Source organism: Neophocaena asiaeorientalis, unplaced genomic scaffold (genome assembly GCF_003031525.2).
Source record: "Neophocaena asiaeorientalis asiaeorientalis breed wild unplaced genomic scaffold, Neophocaena_asiaeorientalis_V1.1 scaffold388, whole genome shotgun sequence".
NCBI classification, from domain to species: Eukaryota; Metazoa; Chordata; class Mammalia; order Artiodactyla; family Phocoenidae; genus Neophocaena; species Neophocaena asiaeorientalis.
In genome coordinates, this window is record NW_020172738.1 from 4,034,552 (window position 1) to 4,054,951 (window position 20,400).

Below are 20,400 nucleotides of genomic sequence, written 5' to 3' on the forward strand. Positions count from 1 at the left end.
GGAAGTTTAAAACAAATGCCATGTGTTCTTTATCTGGTAAATGTATATCAGATATTGCACATAAGTTTATCCTCTTGCTCCAAAAGAAATGTCTTTTAAAACAACAAAAATTGTGGGAAAATAAACAATTAATCTTGAGTAGCATCCTTATCTTTAATTTTTTAGGTTAGCAATAAAATTGGCTTGATGTATGACTAGTTAAAATATCTGTCACTGTTCAGAAATCTCTATGCCTTTTCCTGTGTCTCTTATCACAAACTGCTTGAATAGCTACCCCCAAACAGCATTTCAAAGTTATTTTTTAAAAATATTGACAATGAAAAAAGCAGAAAGGTTTGACTGTCTCAAGTGTAAATAAAACTTCATATTTCATTTTGTGTGATTACTTCAATCATTTCAAAGCAGTAATAACTGGATACCAATGCAGTATCATTCCAAATAGTCAAGTCTGTCCCAAAATGTCTGACAGCTCTGCGACATAACAACATTGATGTATGAATTGCCATTTTAGTTATCATCAGCCTAAAGTACTAATAGGGAAAAAGTCATATTCTTGAAAAGATGCTTTTGGTCCTGTATCTAGCTAAAGACTTCTGGTTGGGGGGAAGAAAGGAAGCAATTTTTACTTTGAAAGATTTGTGGATCAGCATTTTAATACCACCAAATTAAGAGATCTTATCATTGCCACATGGCCAGATGGTTGCATTGTTAGAAGCTGCAGAAATAAGGAATTGGGTTTCTTCTAAGATAATACATATGTATATATTTGGTCATAGTAAACATTCAAATGCCTTGATGCCAAAGGCAATTTGACATCATGTTTTTCAATATTTTCTAAGCAGGATCTCCGTAAGAATGATTTCCTTAATAGATTTCAGCTGAATTCAGGAGAGATGAAAACATACCCGGGAAAGAAAATCAAAGGTCCCACATCCTGGGCTAAAACTCCATTGTCATATATCCTTTTGCACAGGATTTGCCTTTAGTGAGTGCATCATGCAATGGTATTTCTCGACTGTTGCATCTGACTCTCTGAACAATCCAAAATGTTGACTGAAATGAATACATGATAAAATAAAACTGTCCACATACAATATAAGTTTGAGTCTGACAATCATCACCAGTTCTTTTTCTGTGGGTCAATTCAAAGAGTCAAACATGAATTTTTTACGTTACGTGTAGTATTGTTTTTGTTTGACTTAATTTGTATTGAAATAAAACCATTAAATACAGTTAACTTACAAAAGTTATGAATTACAATCCACTTAAAATTATTGTTTCTTATTTTAATAAGGTTTAAGGTTAACCTCTTTCTCATAGTAGTTTTTTACCAAAATATATCTTATATCACTAATAAACCGTCACAGTAAAATTTTATTTTTAAACAGGTCTACGTGGTCCTACATTTAGGGAACTAGACTTATAGGTAAAATAAACAATTGAGATTCCTTGACTAAATAATCTATAAAAACTAAACAGAGAAAACAATGTATTGCCTACAAACATTAAAATGTTAACTATTTATGAATACCTTTGAAGAATATTTTATTAGATTATTTAAAAGTCAAAATTATAAAGTGGCATCATTTTCTCAGTGATTCTTATTCCTATAACATTTCCTTTTAAAACCATAATAATGACAGAAGAGAGGCTTTGAATTTAAAAGTTATGGACAACCACAAAATTAGCCTTTAGGCAAGAAAAGAGATGTTTGTATTCTCTCAGTGATGATGTGTTTTTATCATCTGCTACAGCTGAATACGTTTGCAAATGCTCTAAACAAGGACGTGTGCAGACACAGAGTGGAATGTACTTTATATGAGGAGAAAGGAGCTCTCAGTCCAAGAAAAACGTTAATATCTTTTATGTGTATTTATTACCAATTATGGTTCTCAACTTTTTGCCTATTTCTATTTTTTTAGCAAATCCTTATTCATGGGATAAAGAAGCCAATCTAAGCACTTTAAATAATATCAATAGCTGGATTAATATTAGCCCAGTTAATTATCTGATAACTTCTCTATTTAATCCCTTGCATACTTGCTGGAAGAAAACTATGTAATAAATAAGGAAAATATTTATTTAAAATAACTTATTACTTATGTAATAAAATTATTACACCTATCACCTGTGACAGTGCTTTCACTTCATTCATGCATGTACATTTATCAGCAAGGATTTATTGAGCATCTATCAAGTGCCAAGCTATGCTAAGCACTAAGAATACAGTAATGACCAGGACCTGCCCTCATGAGCTAATAATCCAGTCAAGGCTGAAGGAAATGAACTGTGTTTAAAAGCAAAGGTAATTAAACAAACATGCTTACCTTAAAAAAAAATCTTTCCCTGTATCATTTGACATATTTGGATTTGCACATTCAGGCATTTTACAGTTAACTCAATAACATCACTCCAGATTGAGACAAAGAGTCAACACAGAGTAGTGACATCTTATTCCTAATTGGCTGATGTCTCAGACATACAGCCTCAACCTCCCTGCCCACAGTGCTCTTTCCAGACCCTGAGGGACCCCTTTCAATACTCAGCCCATTAAACCTTAATGAATAATGTCCCAGGCTTTAATATTTTAATCACACATAACACTCACCCTAAGCCTCTAGAAATTTTAACTTCCCATTACCAAGTTTCCTTATATCCTCCTGTAATAACATGGAAGCGACCTTGTTTGTAAGAAAGGAAATACCTAACTCTAACCCACAGGTCTCCCTCAATTCTTACTGCACAGGAATTGTATCACAAAATTATGACTTCCTCTTTCATTTGACTCTTTTAAAAAAAGTCTGCTATTATTACCAGAGTCTTTTATTGTGCAGAAAGAAAGGCATTTTGTCCACCCACTTTGATCTCACTCTGGAGTTTCTCAAGGAAGCTTCTCTCGCCTTGGACTTCACAGCCTCTGTCTTCTCCCTCTATTCAGCCTGTGCTTAAAACAGAGCCTCTTAGCATTACTCAACAGGTGCTGATCAGGGGAAAACCATCCATGCACTGTTTGTGTCATTTTCCCTCTTCTGCTTTTAAATGTGTCCTGCCTGCCTTCCAAGCTTACTTCAAATCCAGCTTCTCTGAGATGCCATTTGTGATGGGTCCCCTTTTCCCAACTTCCTTTACCAGCACACAGGCCTGTTCCTTCTGTAACACTTCATGTTCATCGTGTTAGGGATGTATTCTGCTTTCAGCAGACCATAACTCCCTGAGAGAAAGAAAAATACTTGTTTGTCTTCTCGGCACCTGACACCAAGCCATAAACCTCGGAGATGTAGAGCACGTAGTCCCCTCATCAACCTACACAACCGCTACCCCATACCCACCATTCCCCAGCCCTTCTGGACAGAGTCTTGTCTTATACTCTCCACTTCAGCAACGGAAGATGGCTAAATCTCAAGTAAACAGCCCACGGTCATAGAGGGTGAGCATAAGCTAAGAGGGTTCTCATCACAGAGAACATTTCACCATGAAGTGCGCTTACTGTAAAACTATCAAAGCTTAAAATTTAGGACCTTGGTTGCATAGAACCCACTCCCAGGTACTCACATGGTTGTATGTTTGTGTGATTTTCAAAGTGAAGACATTCTAACTGCAATTGTCTCCTTCCATTCAGACTCTCACTACATCTTATCTCTTCTCGTGTGGAGGGTCATCAGAGTGACCACAGACATGTGTGTGGTCTAGCTTAAGGGAAATGAGTAGATTAGTGTTTACATGAGATATATTTATGTTGCTTGAGATCACTTTCATGTACAGTTAAGTGACTGCTAGCCATCCACATGTAGGAATGGCTTCCTGAATGCCCCCATCATGGACTCAGCCAGACATTGCTGCTTGAAGATTTTAGATCAGAGACAGTTTCACAATATGAGGTGTCCTACCATCCCCAATACCAGAAACATAAAATAGTGAAAAGAAAACAAGGTTTATGTGCCAGAAGCTAGTCTGTGGAGAACTCTTCCAGTCACCAAACATGTAAAATTATAAATACGAGACAGGGTTCTCTTTGGTGCCTAGAAAACACAGAAGTCCTTTCCTGGTGGGAAATTGGATAATACAGCATTGAAAATTATAAATGAACCATGAACTGTTTTTTTCTTTTTTAACAGGAATCAAACAAAAGAGAATTTATCCAAATTTTTATGTTTGTAGAGCACAAACTTGTAATGGTATTAAAATGAATGAATATATAACAAGCCATATAGGAAAGAAATTATGTAGTGGTTTCTCACTAAATTTGACAACACCTGGAAAATGTATAAGATATTATCAATAAAAGTTTGCGAAGTTGAAAAAACTTAAATCAACAGTATTAAAGACTGAATTATCTTTCGATCCTCTTTAGAGAAAATGATGTCGTAAAACTGCTTTTATATGAAGAGATGATCAGAGTATGGGGCCAAAAATGTAGAGAAAAAGGATCATGGAGGTGCACTGGGCAGTTTACTAATTAAAATATCATTTTTCTGAAAGCTCTCATGTTTGTGGTATTTGTCAGTCTTTTTTTATTTTTTTTTTAATTAAATTTTTATTGGAGTATAGTTGCTTTACAATTTTTTTAACGTTTTTATTGGAGTATAATTGCTTTACAATGGTGTGTTAGTTTCTGCTTTATACTGAAGTGAATCTGTTATACATATACATATATCCGCATATCTCCTCCCTCTTGCGTCTCCCTCCCACCCTCCCTATCCCACCCCTCTAGCTGGTCACAAAGCACCGAGCTGATCTCCCTGTGCTATGCGACTGCTTCCCGCTAGCTGTTTTACATCTGGTAGTGTATATATGTCCATTCCACTCTCTCACTTCATCCCAGCTTACCCTTCCCCCTCCCTGTGTCCTCAAGTCCATTTTCTAGTAGGTCTGTGTGTTTATTCCCGTCTTGCCCCTAGGTTCTTCGTGACTTTTAAGCTGCTTGTAAATTTTAGAGATTAAGCCTTTGTCAGTTGCTTCACTGGCAAATATTTTCTCCCATTTTGAGGGTTGTCTTTTGGTCTTGTTTATGGTTTCCTTTGCTGCGCAAAACTTTTAAGTTTCATTAGGCCCCATTTGTTTATTTTTGTTTTTATTTCCATTACTTTAGGGGGTGGGTCCAAAAGGATCTTACTGTGATTTATGTCATAGAGTGTTCTGCCTATGTTTTCCTCTAAGAGTTTGATAGTGTCTGGCCTTACATTTAGGTCTTTAATCCATTTTGAGTTTATTTTTGTGTATGGTGTTAGGGAGTGTTCTAATTTCATTCTTTTACATGTAACTGTCCAGTTTTCCCAGCACCACTTATTGAAGAGGCTATCTTTTCTCCATTGTATATTCTTGCCTCCTTTATCAAAGATAAGGTGACCATATGTGTGTGGGTTTATCTCTGGGCTTTCTATTGTCAGTCTTTTTAAATTTGAGTTTTTTTGTGATTTCTTTTCTCCTTCTAAATAAATAAATATTCACTTTCACATCTAATTTTGAATTTCATCATTCTTTTTCTAAAAGAAGGTCTCCTAAAATTGGATGTACATCAGGCCCTAAAAACCTCCCCTACCACCGAGCTGCAGAAATATATACAGACTAAATATAAGCAAGTGGTTGGTTTATGTCTTGCTTTGTTTTGGTCTTGGCCCAGCTAGCAAGTATGGACGGTTTCCTCTGAATATAGGTAGAGTTTCACATTGTAGCAGAAAATTAATGAAAAAATTGTTCATCTTCAGAAACTAAAGACAATATTGGAGGGCAGATAAATGGTTGTTATAGATGCTTTTCTTTGGTCTCTCTGCTTTGCCCTCTCCCACTGGGAAATAAGATAATAGAGCTTTGTGATGCCCAGGGGCCAGTAATGCAACTTTCTTTAAGGTGAATGGAAAATTGTCTAATCAATTCAATAACTGTCATCCCAGCTGCATGTGAAGAAAAGTCTCTGAGTACTAATGGATATTGAACCAATTTTCCAAGGGCAAAGTAACTATCATTATATGAATATTCTCAAACTCCTCTAGATCATGAACCCCTTCCAAGCATCACCTACTATTTATGCTTCCATTTGCATTGTCTGCAAAAGGACTCAGCCTGAATCTTCCCTGTTTACCCATCTTATTAACCCGAAAGAAGAGAACCTCTGAATGAGAGTGAGGGTGGCATTTCATGCCCTTCCTTGCCCCAAATGCCCATCGAGTTATTCTTAAGAAGAAATACTGTAGGATGCACTGCAAAGATATTTTGAGCCCAGGAAACTTGAAGAAATCTCCCAATACTTGGGATAAAGACAGTAGAGATCTTTACACTTCAGCAGTATATAACCATTTTAGTTTTTAAGGCCTTTCCCAAAATCTTTCAATTATAGTTCTTTTTCCCTCAAAAAGAAAAAGAATGGACTCTAAGAAACCATGACCTCAAACGACTAACTGAAATCTGAAACCCCCATATGCTTGCAGGCATCTACTTAAGTCCAAACGTCTGACTAAATACCCAGATAATTAATGTTCTCATCCAGTTTTGTATGATCAAATCGACATGTTAGGAATAAAAACCTTTGAATGATTTTTAGTAAAACATTGTAAAACTTCATTTGCATGACTTCATTTAACATGAACCTTCCAAGACCTTATTTCTAACACTTTTCTTTCTCCAGGACTTTGCTGCAACCAGACTCTCTCCCTGCTTCTTTACAGGGCATTGCTCTTTCCTACCTCCAAATATTACTCATACTATCTGACCTCCCAGGGACGTCAGTCTCTTTCCTTACCCACCAAAATCCTATTCATCTCTCAATAACGTATCTCGTCTCTTTGCAAATTTTCTTAAAATTTTCTTCTCACCGTTCCCATCTGAATGCCCATGGTGGTTTGTTTAATCTATGTGATGTGTTTAAATTGTACAATTCTTTTACTGTTGCTCTGAATTATTATTTAATCTTGTAGCTGTTGTTTTCATACTCTTACTTATTCAAACACTTAATTAAGATAGCTACAGAAGAGGTAAACTCTACAACAAGATGAAATACATTAAAATTAACTAAAACAATGAGACAGAGAAATCCATTGATCGTACATGATATGAAAAGTGGTGGAGAAAGGGAGCAGGAAATAAGAGGAAAGAGGGAAACAGCAAGAAGTGTTTGTTGCAATTATAAACAGAGGTTGAGAGTATTACAAATCTTTTTCCTATTTCATGAGATTTGACAACACTTTATAAACCTGAAGATTTTCTTGGGACTGTTACACTGGTTCCATACAAAGGGGCTTTGTTTTGTTTGTTGGGCCATGAAAGACGGAGGGCATTTGGTGGGATCAGTTGGAACTATGAGTAGGAATTGGGTGCAGACGCCCAAAGGTAAGATGGCTGTTTCTAGGCCAGATCGACTACACAAGATATGTACGACTCTCTAATCATTTGCCCCAAACTAATTCCTGCTTTCTTCAGAAATGACTGTCATGGGGCTTCCCTGGTGGCGCAGTGGTTGAGAATCTGCCTGCTAATGCAGGGGACACGGGTTCGAGCTCTGGTCTGGGAGGATCTCACATGCTGCGGAGCAACTAGGCTCGTGAGCCACAACTACTGAGCCTGAGCATCTGGAGCCTGTGCTCCGCAACAAAAGAGGCCGCCATAGTGAGAGGCCCGCGCACCGCGATGAAGAGTGGCCTCCTTCTGTGCTCTCGCACAGAAACGAAGATGCAGCACAGCAAAAATAAATTAATTAATTAATAAAATCCTACCCCCAACATCTTTTTTAAAAAAAATGACTGTCATGTTTTTCACTTAATTGACAATATTTGCCCTCTTTCCCAGGTCTGCTTTGTGAACCTGGATGTGAACAAGGATGCATGCAGTACAGAGCACCTGCAGCAGGTAGCACTGGGAACTGGGCTCTCTGGGAACTCACTTCAAGGACTGGCTGTACTGATGAGAGAACTAACATGACTCCACTTAAATGATGCTCACTTTGTAGGAGACTCTTTAATTAGGTGGTTTCATCACAGCCCATCTCCCTGACCCCTTTCCTGTCACTTTCCTACACAGCTTGCCCTCCTTATATTTGTGAAACTTGCTTTCCCCAGTAGACAGATGCTTTCTCCTGCCTGCCAGTGCCTAGGAGTGGCTTTTCTACTCTCCCCTTCTCCACTCTCAAACACTCTGTCTGTGATGACTTTTCCAAGGTTTTTGCAAAACCCGCTTGATACCAGCTAGCTCTTCCCTCTGCTTTGTCCTTCCTGCTGCTTTCATCAAATGTTTTATATCTAACCTCAGTTTCCTAGCCCTACACTCATCTGGGACTCAAACTTTTTGCACTCTGCAGCAGCTAAATGTTCCAAGCTCATCCAAGGTTTTAAGATCTTGATGTAAATCCTTGACAACATGCGACACCTTGAAGGCCCACTCAATCCTTTGGAACTAGAGCCTGTGGTTACAGTGGGAAGGATTCATTCCCAAAGCTGAAGGTGGTTTGATTTCACTATTTGGTGTAACACTCTTTAACGAATAAAAGCACACCATTGGCCACCTGATTATCACACTATGGTAGACCTGCAGTTACTCAGTTACTTCCGCAATGTTCTCTTCTTGACGATGCTGCACCTGAAGTTCTCCAGCTCAATTGGCCATTTAGATTATTTATTATTTGACTTCCACCGAGCTCCAAAATACCACTCATCAGTGTAGTACTGGAGAGATCTTCAAAAGAAATTGTACGTATAATTTCATTTGATGGAATTATGGTGCAGGGTACATCAAAGAGAGAGCAGGAAGGACCAAAGCAATTGACATCTTAAGAACTGTGTTTCCATCAAACCTTATGACATAGAAAAGACGCACTATAACTGAACAGCATTTTTTCCTACTCATTTCTCTGATTAATGTGATCTTCATGAAAACAAAATTGTTTCAGCAGTGATCTTTGGGACAGGTATTACAGTATTTAAATATGCAAATAGATTACAGATATTAATTTTTAAATATATGTGAAATGGAAATTTGGTAATATTACGGAAATCACGTTTTTAGAATCTATAAAATGCATATGTAGATGTGTATTTCTAATTAATCTGTGCTGTGTATGAATCTCTTAGTATTCCCTGCTTGTGTTCTCAGGTTTTGATATTCTTTTGTTTGATATGTAAAAGAAAATTAAGTATATATGTCTACCACAATAAAAGACTAAAGCAAAGAGAAAAAAAAAGAACATTGTATTTAACAAACTTAGGTGTGATTTGAGACCACCATCTGCTATGCCTAAGGGTACACCTAAACTGAATAAGCTACATAAAGGTGTTCAAGGAACTCATCTCATCTTCTCTGGATCTGAGGCTACTTATGAGTGAAAGGAAAGTAATAGTGGTACAATCCATATAGGGGTGTTGCAGTGATTGAAGACAGTAGTGTAACATATGTACAGTCCTTAATGGTGCCTTGTAATCAATACATATAGAAAAATCAATGTTAGTAATTATTTTATTATTAATATTATTGTTGACTTTATTAGAACACATCATTATTAGTTCACGGGTTTCTTATTCAAGGATTTAAAGGAAAAAGTTCCCAAACTATCATGTATAACTGTGGTGTCACAATAATCATTAAGTGTTTACTTCGGAAAACTTAGAAGTAAAAATGTTTAAATCTTTATGTTTAGGAAATTTTCTATTCCTATCTAAACCTTATGCTTCAATTTTATACAATCTCTTCTAGTAATAATCTTAATAGATTAAGTAATCTAGATTATGAATTGTTACTGAGTATATTATTTTTGCAAGTAAAATAATTTTGGGGTAGTATTTTAGAAGTGAAAATAAAACATCTAAGCTAATAAAGATTCTTGTTCTACAGAAATTGGTCAATGTCTCACCAGATCTTCCAAAACTTATAAGCTCCATGAATGTCCAAAAGCCAAAAGAAAATGAAATTGTCCTCCTAAGTGGGTTAACATCTGGAAATCTCCAGGCAGATTTTGAAGTTTCGCAGGTAAGAAATATAAGCTCTTGATAACCTATTCACTAGTAATAAGTTATCTGTGGTCAGCTCTTGACACAAATCAGTACAAGGCCCAAATAGATGCTATACATAGACTCCCATAGCAGAAGAATCAAAAATGTCCTTGTATTCAAGAATAGGCTTTACTTGTATTTCTCTTAAATATTGCCCCTCATAGCTTGACAGAGTTTCCCTTACATCAACTCCTGACATGTGTTATCTTCTCAAGTTTATGGTGCTGAGAGTTGCACTTAAACTAAAGCAGACACACTAGGCATTGGTTGGTTAGCTTGGTTTTCTACAAATCTACCGGATAATCAAAAACAGAATTGTCTTCTGTTTCAGGAACAATAGCCAAATTCTAATTCATACCTTGTGGTCCTAGAATCGCACAATTTCTTCTTTCCGGATACTATTTATTTCTTAGGATATATCAAACCAGCCAAGCTAATAAATATAGGATAGGGCTTCCCTGGTGGCGCAGTGGTTGAGAGTCTGCCTGCCGATGCAGGGGATGCGGGTTCGTGCCCCTGTCCGGGAGGATCCCACATGCCGCGGAGCGGCTGGGCCCATGAGCCATGGCCACTGAGCCTGCGCGTCCAGAGCCTGTGCTCCGCAGAGGGAGAGGCCACAACAGTGAGACGCCCGCGTACCGCAAAAAAAAAACAAAAAAGGATAGCAGCCCCAAAGATGGAAATGGAGTTTCCTAGGCCCAAAAATGAAGTTCCCAGAATAAAAGAAGATTACTGAAAATAAAGTAGAATTTAAAACACTATTATTATCATTCAATCTACTAATGTTCATTATTATTAGATATATCATTATAACACTGAAGAAAACTTTAAAATTTTAAATTGTTTAACCAATTTACAGAAAAACACATAAAAGATTTCTAAAGACATACTGTATAAAAGATCGCAACTTTTCTCAAATAAGATATGTTGATAGTGATAGCTCCAGTTTAAAATAATGAGCATGTGTTTTCCTCTGACAAATTTCTCTTCCTTGTGTTTTAGTTTTGCTGGAACGTTTTTAAATCTTCTTTAATCCTTCAAAATATCAAAAAATTCAGAGGTCCACCCACTATTTCTTGCCGTACTCCAGATACTTAATGAAAATCTACACACGGCCTGTTACAATTTGCTCATCAAGCCTAGAACAAAATTCTTCCCCGTCAATCTAATGACACATTTCCTTAGTGAGAAAATGAATTGTTGGAAAAGAGAATAAACAGCTCTAAGTATCCTCTCTTTGTACTAGGCAAAACCATGATAACCAAAATCAATTCTCAAAGCTTAGTTTTAAGAGTGGTTTCGGCACCAGGCCTGTCAGTAATGATTTCTAATTAAACTCTCCATGAGGAGAGTTGGAAAGAACAGAGGAATTGGAGTCCAGCAGACCTGGATTGCATTGCTGGCTCTTCCACGTTATATTTCTGTGACTTTGAAAGGATCGGTCAGCCTTTCTGTGCTTCTGATTTCTCATCTGTAACAGAGCAGTAGCGACAGACACCTCATAGAAAATTGTTTGCATTAAAGGTCATAAGGTATGCAGACACCTAGTAGACTATCATAAAAATTATATAATAATATCCCCCATTATTTTACAGGCTCCATTGTTTGCCATCATTTACCTAAGCCTCTCAGGATGGTTATTTACTTTCAAGAAGATTGTAAAGAAAATACATTTTCTTCCTAAGGGTACCACAGCGGTGTAACATTGAATGTTTAATAACAACCTCCTTTCCCTAAGCCTGTCTTGAAGTACTATTTAACTGCTCATATCGCTTTCTTAACATTTCTTTTGATTCCTACCCCATTTCACTTTGTTATTTATATTTAGGCTAAATGATAGGAAATGACAATATGCAATAATCTTGACCTGCAAATCTGACAACTTCTTACGGTTCAACTTTATTTTTATTCATGTCTGATCTACTGGGAGTATGTTATGCTCCAACCCCTAGAGTAATTATCTGATTCATGTTTGTACCTCCCAGCATACCTTGCATATAATAGGCACTCAGAAAGTATCTATCTATCAAATTTCACTTTAGTATATTATGTCTGAATTCAGTGGAAAGAAAATTAATCAAGCCAGCTCTCATTACTCTATAGCAGTGGGTCCTCACCATTTAGGGGAGCACAGATCCTTCGTGAATTTCATAAAAGATATAGACCAATACTTCTCAAATGTTAATGCATGTTGGAATCACCAAAAGATTCCTTGAAAACGCAGATTCTGATTTAGTAGGTCTGGGGTGGAGTCTGAGATTATACATTTGTAACAAGCTCCCATGTGATGCTGAGGCTGCTAGTACAAAACCCACACTTTGAAAAGCAAGATTATGGACCACCTTCCTTGAGAACAGACCTAATCACATAAGCACAGAGATAAATCCTATTTCTGAGCCCCCTAGGGATCCCTGGACCCTTAGAGAACTACTGAATTTTTCATTTTATAATCATCTGTCCTAGAATTACTCTAATTATAATATGCAATCAAAGAGATTGATAAATCATATTTATGTCAGAAAAAGATAAACTCCAGAAATACAGTATAAATGTCTATGTGTATGTGTTCCTCTCCATATACACATCCTCACCACTCACACACACACATACATTCAGACTCAAGGATTCTAAAAGGTCAGGTTAACTAGGATGAGACCTAAGTAACTCCAACCACAGTCAGCATGTTTTAAATAATCCCGTTTAGGACATAAAATATTTCCAAACATTTTGAATTCCATTTGAGATAAGTTTATTTCGCTTCCCTTTGTCCACTAACTGTTGTTTCCATTCAAATAATTTTCTCTTAAAAATTACTATAAATAAGCATATTGTTCCTCTTACAAGATTGTTTTCATTTTTGTAATGCACAAGACATGTCTGTGATTTACTAGTAATCTGTGCGTGGGCAATCAAAACTTTTTTTTACTGCTATTCTAATGAATAACACTATGAAGAGTGAAAATGTGTAGCAGAGAATAGGGAGACGGTCTGTAACCCTGGAACTGAACAGAATTAACAGGTCTCGGTGGGACACCAGCCAATGATTTGACCTCCTTCACTGCTGTCCCCATATGCCCATCCTTTAGACAGAATTCGTTCACTTCCAGGGGATTTCTTTAAATCTCATTTTGGCTACTTCTTCAAACGAACAATACAAATTATAAAATTTAACTGTAATTGAGAAAATACTCCTTATCCATCTGAAATACTGGCAGAGGTTGTATTGAATATCACCAAGGCAGAAAAAGATACTGATCTGAGAACCTGGGATTCAATTTAATCAAGAGGGGTGCCCAAGACAGCCTGAACTTTCCCCTCAGCTTGGTTAAACTTTAGACAGCCTTCCTCCTGACTCCAGGCCCTAAACCTCCCTTTTCTCAGAACATTTACTTTAGAAAAGATCGTTATAAATTGTTTCTCTGCCCCATTGAGATGTAAATTGTTTTAAAAGCCTTTTGCCAGTTTTACAACCCAAGAATGTCTTTCTGAAGGATCTAGGACCCATCTCTTTGAAATGTAACCATCAGCGAAGCTAGTGTCCCTGTCTCTGTGGAAGGGTGGGAGCCTGACTTCCGCGGGCACTTTGCTCCAATTTGCAAGACTACCTCCAGCCATGAAGATACAAGAAAGTTTACTTTTCCTTACCAAACGCAGATGGATGTCAATCCTCCTATGCTAGCTCTTAAAAACCCAATTGTCTTTTGTTTCAGTGGAGTTGCCAGCTCTTTCTGGCCTCTCTCTCCTATTTTAATAACTTTGAGTAAGGTCTTCAGTGCCTGGTAAATGTGGCCCAGGGCAATTTTTGCTTTGACAGGAGAGGACAAAAATATGTGATATAATTAGTCTATTTTCCACTAAGTCAAACTTTCTCCTGGGTACCCTGTGTTCCCCAAGCACCACTTGAATTTTTTTCAAGCAGTTCATCAATAAAAGCCCAGAAAATATTCCAAATATTTTAAAGGTCCCCGTTCCTTCTAACAGGAGAGATTGATAGAAGAAGAAAGGTCAGAGGGAATGGTTTTATATTTTCTCTTTTAACAAATGCCTTTTTCTCTCTCTGCTTTTAGTGTCCTTGGTCGTCAGATATCTGCTTGGTCCAGTGTGCAAGAGGGAACAGACCAAACAGTACCAATTGCATCATCTTTGAAATCAACAAATTTTTGATTGGTCTGGAACTGGTGCAGGAGCGGCAGCTCCACCTGGAAACAAACATCTTAAAAGTGGAGGATGACACAAACTGTTCCTTGTCTTCAATTGAAGAAGACTTTCTTACCGCATCCGAGCACTTGGAGGAGGAAAGCGATGTGGAAGAATATAGGAACGGTGAGAACTTTCCAATAAAACGAATGTGCATCCTGAAATTAGTCACCCTATAAAAATGTCTGGGTTAAATTTCAGAAAAGTTTCAGGCCACATCAGTTTGGCTGACACATCACAACCTTCACTTAAGGAGTTTAAAGAGGGAGAGAGAGTAAGAAAACACTAGTGGGGATGCTGACGGAGGCACTTTAACAGATTTAATGGTTAGATGGCCCCATTCTCCCTAAAGATGCCTTAGGGATGCTGAAGGAAATCTATGTGTTTTAAAACAAAATCCTCCTGCCTGCCAAGAGATGGAGACTATCACTTGGAGGAAAGTTAACGTCCCTAAATTTTCCATTAAAGCCATGTATTAGTTGAAACTGAGTTAGATTGACCTGAATCATAGCACTGCCTCTTTGAGGCTGTGAGACCTGGGGCCAGTTATCCAGTCTTTTTGAGCCCCAGTTTCCTTGTCCACAATTTGGGAGTATAGCAGCGCTCTTAGCACTATTATATTTAACCATATGTTTGTTATATATATATATCATTTAACCATACATATTTATTATATTTAACTATTATTGTTGTCAGTACAGAAGGAAATAACCCAGGAAAGTGCTTAGCTTTCATTTATTCATTCTTTTTTTTTTAATTGGAGTATAATTGCTTTACGGTGTTGTGTTAGTTTCTGCTGTACAATGAAATGAATCAGCTATATGTATACACGTGTACCCTCCCTTTTGGACCTCCCTCCCACCCACCCCATCCCACTCATCTAGGTGGTCACAGAGCACCGAGCTGAGCTCCCTGTGCTTTATAGCATGTTCCCACTAGCTAGCTACTTTACACATGGTAGTGTAATATGTCAATCCTAATCTCTCAATTCGTCCTACCCTCCCCTTCCCCTCCGTGTCCACAGGTCCGTTCTCTACGTCTACGTCTGTAGCTCAGTGAACAATGGGTTACTCTTCCCCACAGAGGAAGGGATACCCCATATGCTGTTGCCACTGTCCTTGGGGCAAATCCTGTGCCAACTTTAGAATAACTCTTTCAACAAGGCCATGATTTAGGTGACCTGAACGTCCTCCCTTCTCCTCCTGTACCCACTGGGAAACTTCAAGACACAATTGTCTGTGTTACTTTCTCCCTGAAACATGGTGACCAGCCCTCAGCTCCCAAATGCCCTCCCGCACTCTAGCTAGCACTTGCATTTGTACCCCGCATTGAAGGCCACTTCGTTGAGTGGCAGTCCACAATGAAACTCAAAAGACTTTTCGGATTCATTTTTCTTAAAGAAACATTCAAAATGCTATTTAAAAAAAATAAAGATACCTGATTCTGTAAAGCATCTTTAGGAATTAAATGTTATTTTAGACTCATGGAAACCTGCTATCTAAAATGTAATCGCAGGTATATTATACAGCGCTTAAAAGAAACAAGCTATTCATGAAAAGATAGGAAGGAAAATTAAATGCATATTAGTTAATGAAATAAGCCAATCTGAAAAGCCTGTATTCTAGAAAAATCAAAACCATGGATACAGTAAAAAAGATCAGTGGTCGCCAGGAGTTTGGCAAGGGTGCAGATGGTAGTCAAAGGGATGAATCGGTGGAGCACAGAGGATTTTTTGGCCAGTGAAACCAGTACAACACCGTAATGATGGATGTATGCCATTATACATGTCTAAACCCATAGAATGTACAGCAGCAAGAATGAACCCTAAGGTAACTGTGGACTCTGGGTGATTCTGATGTGTTATTATGGGTTTTTCAATTGTAACAAATGTACCACTCTTGTGGGAGGAGCTCAAAATAGAGAAATCTACACACGTGTGGAGGCAGGGGATATATGAGAAATCTCTGTATATTGTCTCAATTTTAACCTAAAACTGCTCTTTAAAAAATGAAGTCTTAAAAAAGAAAAGAAACAAAAAATAATAGTGGCCCTCATTTTCTCTTTACTAGGTTATGAAAATATAAATGTCTCAGACAATGCTTTGGAAAATAAAAAGCCAAAGGAAGCCACTCGGGAGGAATGGAATTACAAAAAGGAAAAGTTACTTTATGCTTTGGAAGATAAATATGTTAGCAAATATCACACACCATTGATTAAAACAGAAGGATCTCTGGGAAAAGTGGCAGAAGATACAAGTCTGCAGAGTCTAGATCCCTCAACCAAGCCATCAGAGTGGAAAGGTGAAGTTGTGGGAAATGATAAGCCAACCACAAATGATTATTATTCAGAAAATTTTAAAGGTCAAGAGGGAGAATCACAGGCACTGTGTATTCCAGGCAATGCTTATTTCTCAAGGATGGTTAAGAGAGATGGACCTTCTGCATGTGGTACTTTCTCTGAGCATGACAGCAGTTTAGACCCAGGAGACCATGAAGACGGCACAAACTCTATTCTTCCCATAAAAGATGGAGAAGCCACCACCGGCGAGTATGCTACGAATTTAGCAGAATCTGTGCTGCAAGACGCATTTATTCGATTATCTCAGTCTCAGCCTACGCTACCCCAGGACTCCGCAGTCAGTGTTTCTCTAGGAAGTGCACTGCTCCCCAGTGGTTGCTCCACAGAAGATACTGTGGTCCCTCGGTCATGGAATGAACTCCCCCAAATTGTCATCTTTCAGAGTTCAGAAGGCAGCATTGCTGACCCTGAGCCAGGTATCTCCTCACGGCCCAAGACGCAAGTCTCACTTGAGACCCCAGGCATCCCCTCTGGAGAGAACTCCAGCAAACGCCCCCAGAGTGCTCTAGAAGTAGCCTTAGCTTGTGCAGCCACTGTGATTGGAACCGTCTCCAGTCCACAGGCCACAGAGAGATTCAAAATGGAGCAAGAATCCCTGGTTTCAAACCATCCACTGGGAGGAAATGAACCGGTGCAAACTCAGTCATCTCGAGTATTCAAGGAACACTCCACCAGCAAATATTCCTTTCCATCTGCTCTGTGCGGCATGACTCAGGTGGCAAGTGCTGTCGCTGTCTGTGGCCTGGGTGATGAAGCAGGAGAGGTGAAGGGCCCTGTGGCTTCAAGTGGCTTCTTGTCTGCCGCTGAGGTTTCTGCAGCAGCCCCCCCACTTCGTGGTTCAGTGACCGGGAAGAGCATGGAGCTGGGGAATGAAGCCATCGCAGAGGCATTGCTCAAGGAGGCCACTCTGGTCTTAACAAGACCTAATGCCTACAGCAGCATTGGAGACCTCATGGACTCAATGAATAGGAGAATCACAGAAACTGTTTCAAAGCCTCAGACCTTGTGCTCAGAAAATGTCCTTGGGAATGAACTGGCACAGACCCTGTCTAATGTTATCCTGAAGCATTCCATTGATGAAGTTCACCAGAAAAATAAAACAATCGACCCCAGCGATGGCAGGCACTCATCTGAAACCCTGGACACCTTAATGGAAAGTACAAATCAGCTGCTCTTCAATGTGATATGCTTCACTTTCAAGAAGATGAGCCACCTTGTACAGCTTGGTGAATGTCCCACCATCCTTTCTAAGGAGACCATCAGAGGGAGGGAAACCGAACTAGACTCCCAGCCAGCTGATCAGGCCACTTGTCGAGCATGGACAAAAGCCACTGACTACTCCAGCAGCCATCCCCTTAGCAACCTGCAGAGTCTTGTTGTCAATGATCTTGTAGATGATGAGCATCCCAGGCAAAATAGCAAGAGCCCAGAGAAGCCAGTCCTCTTCCAGAACCCCACACTGCAACCTGAAGTGTCCTGTATTCCCAGAGAGTCTGTTAAAACAGCCCCCAAGGAGACATATCTGAAGGGAATGGTGGAAGAGGATACAACAAACCCTCATCAACAATCCAGTCACAGTGAGAATGAATGCAGAGCCCCTTCAGAGGGAGAAATGACACCGACCGTCGGCAAGTACATCGGTTCCCAGGACGTTGAGGACAGCATCAGTCCAAATGCTCCAGAAAAGTACAATCGTGCCTCACCTCTAAACAATGAAGTTCAAGGTAACCTGTCTTTGCTAGGGAACGATTTGCTGCTTCCTGCTCAATCCCTGCCACCGGCAAAACACCCAGACATATACTGCATTGCAGACTTTGCAGAAGAATTAGCAGAGACCATTGTTTCCATGGCAACTGAAATAGCAGCGATTTGCCTTGACAACTCCAATGGAAAACAGCCCTGGCTCTGTGCATGGAAAAGAGGGAATGAGTTTCTGGTTACCCCCAACGTATCCTGCCGATCCTTGAAGAGGAAGAAAGAGAGCCAGGCCGGTGGGGCCACTGTGAGGAAACACAAGCCACCACGACTCAGCGAGATCAAGAGGAAAACAGATGAGTACCCGGAACTTAAAGAGAAGCTGATGAACAGGGTTGTGGACGAGTCGATGAACCTTGAGGACGTCCCAGATTCTGTAAACACTTTCGCAGACGAAGTGGCAGCCAAGATCGTGAACCTCACAGAGTTCTGTATGGTGGACGGTGTCTGGCAAGCCCAGAGCTATCCTCGGAGTCGGTTACTCAGTGGAGACAGGTGGAACCGGCTGAAGGCCTCCAGCTGTGAGAGCATTCCAGAGGAGGACTCTAACGCCGGGGCGTATGTGAATAGCCTGGGTTTAATGAGTACCCTAAGCCAGCCAGTTAGCAGGGCCAGCTCCGTCTCCAAGCAGTCGAGCTGTGAGAGCATCACCGATGAGTTTTCCAGGTTCATGGTGAACCAGATGGAAAATGAAGGAAGAGGGTTTGAGTTACTGCTGGATTACTACGCAGGCAGGAATGCCAGCAGTATTCTGAACTCAGCTATGCAACAGGCCTGCCGGAGAAATGACCACCTCAGTGTGAGGCCAAGCTGTCCCTCAAAGCAGTCCAGCACCGAGAGCATCACCGAGGAGTTCTACAGGTACATGTTGAGGGACATTGAACGAGAGAACAAAGACGGCGCCTCCTCCGGACGAAGTAGCCAGGACTGGACGACTGGCTTGCTGTCGCCTTCTCTGCGATCCCCGGTGTGTTACAGACAGTCATCCATGCCCAACAGCAGATCCCTGGGCGCCAGGCTGACGGTGAACGTGCCCATCAAAGCCAATTCCTTAGATGGCTTGGCTCAAAACAGCCAGCAAGATTTCCTCAGCGTACAGCAGGTCAGTAGCGCTTCCTCATCGGGTCTCTGCAAATCTGACTCTTGCTTGTATCGGAGGGGTGGGGCCGACCAGATCACAGACATGTTAATTCACGAGACGTGGGCAAACTCAATCGAAGCGCTCATGCGGAAGAACAAAATTATAGTGGACGACGCCCGGGCAGCTGATGCTGAGCCTGCTTCCGGTGGCTCTTCCTTGCAGGTGGAGAAGTGTGCGAGCAGACGGGCTTCGAGTAGAGCGCAGAGTGGGCCAGCTCTGCTTGTTCAGGAGCCTGCTGATTACCCGAGGAAAAACTCCATTACTGAAAGCAAACATCCCCCAATGTCGTCTCCAAGCAAAGCTGCGCCTCTTGCAAATCACAACAGTTTAGATTCTAGAAAGGAAACTTCCTCGTGCCAGGATGCTGTCCTTCTAAGCCACACCAGGCGATCACTTTGCTCAAGGGAAGTGCCTTTAATTCAGATTGAAATAGATCAGAGAGAAGAATGTGTTGGAGAACCTGAACACGTCCTTTCCAAACGCAGCCCCCTAGAGGAAGCAGAAGAGTGTTTGAAAGAAGAAAAGGTCCCACATGTGGCGAGGGGTGGAGACACTACTGTGAATTCCTGCCAAAACCCTAGGTGAGTCAATGACCTCTTAGACGAGATAGGGTGCATGGGACTGGAGTTTGCATCTTAATTAGTATTTATTCTAAATCTTAGGGGCTTACTGACACAAGAACAGAATTTCTGAGGTAGTAATTGACCTCCCTGGGTTACTATGCACTTATAATAGAAAGATGGAAGGTTTTTTAAATAATCTCTAAAACAAATTTGATTTATGTATACAACAGAAGAAATGAGGTATCATTCTCCCCATTACAATTAATCTCCCATAGAATGCTACCTTCTGAAATTAATTCATGGCAGTTTTCAAACAAAATAAGAAAATTACATCAACTTGTCCATTTGAAAACAGTTAAATGTAAATAAATTTTAATATTGGAATCTGACATTAAATATTTTGGTATCATTTTTC

At 39.7% G+C, this 20,400-nt stretch overlaps 1 protein-coding gene across 1 annotated transcript in view; it reads left to right on the plus strand.

Moving 5' to 3' along the window:
- Window positions 1–20,400, plus strand: part of SPHKAP (SPHK1 interactor, AKAP domain containing) — a 95,729-nt gene that overhangs the window by 46,677 nt on the left and 28,652 nt on the right. The window contains exons 3-6 of the mRNA XM_024740528.1: window positions 7,780–7,839; window positions 9,814–9,948; window positions 14,039–14,294; window positions 16,238–20,003. Coding sequence (XP_024596296.1) covers window positions 7,780–7,839; window positions 9,814–9,948; window positions 14,039–14,294; window positions 16,238–20,003 — 4,217 coding nt within the window. The remainder of the gene's footprint in view (window positions 1–7,779; window positions 7,840–9,813; window positions 9,949–14,038; window positions 14,295–16,237; window positions 20,004–20,400) is intronic.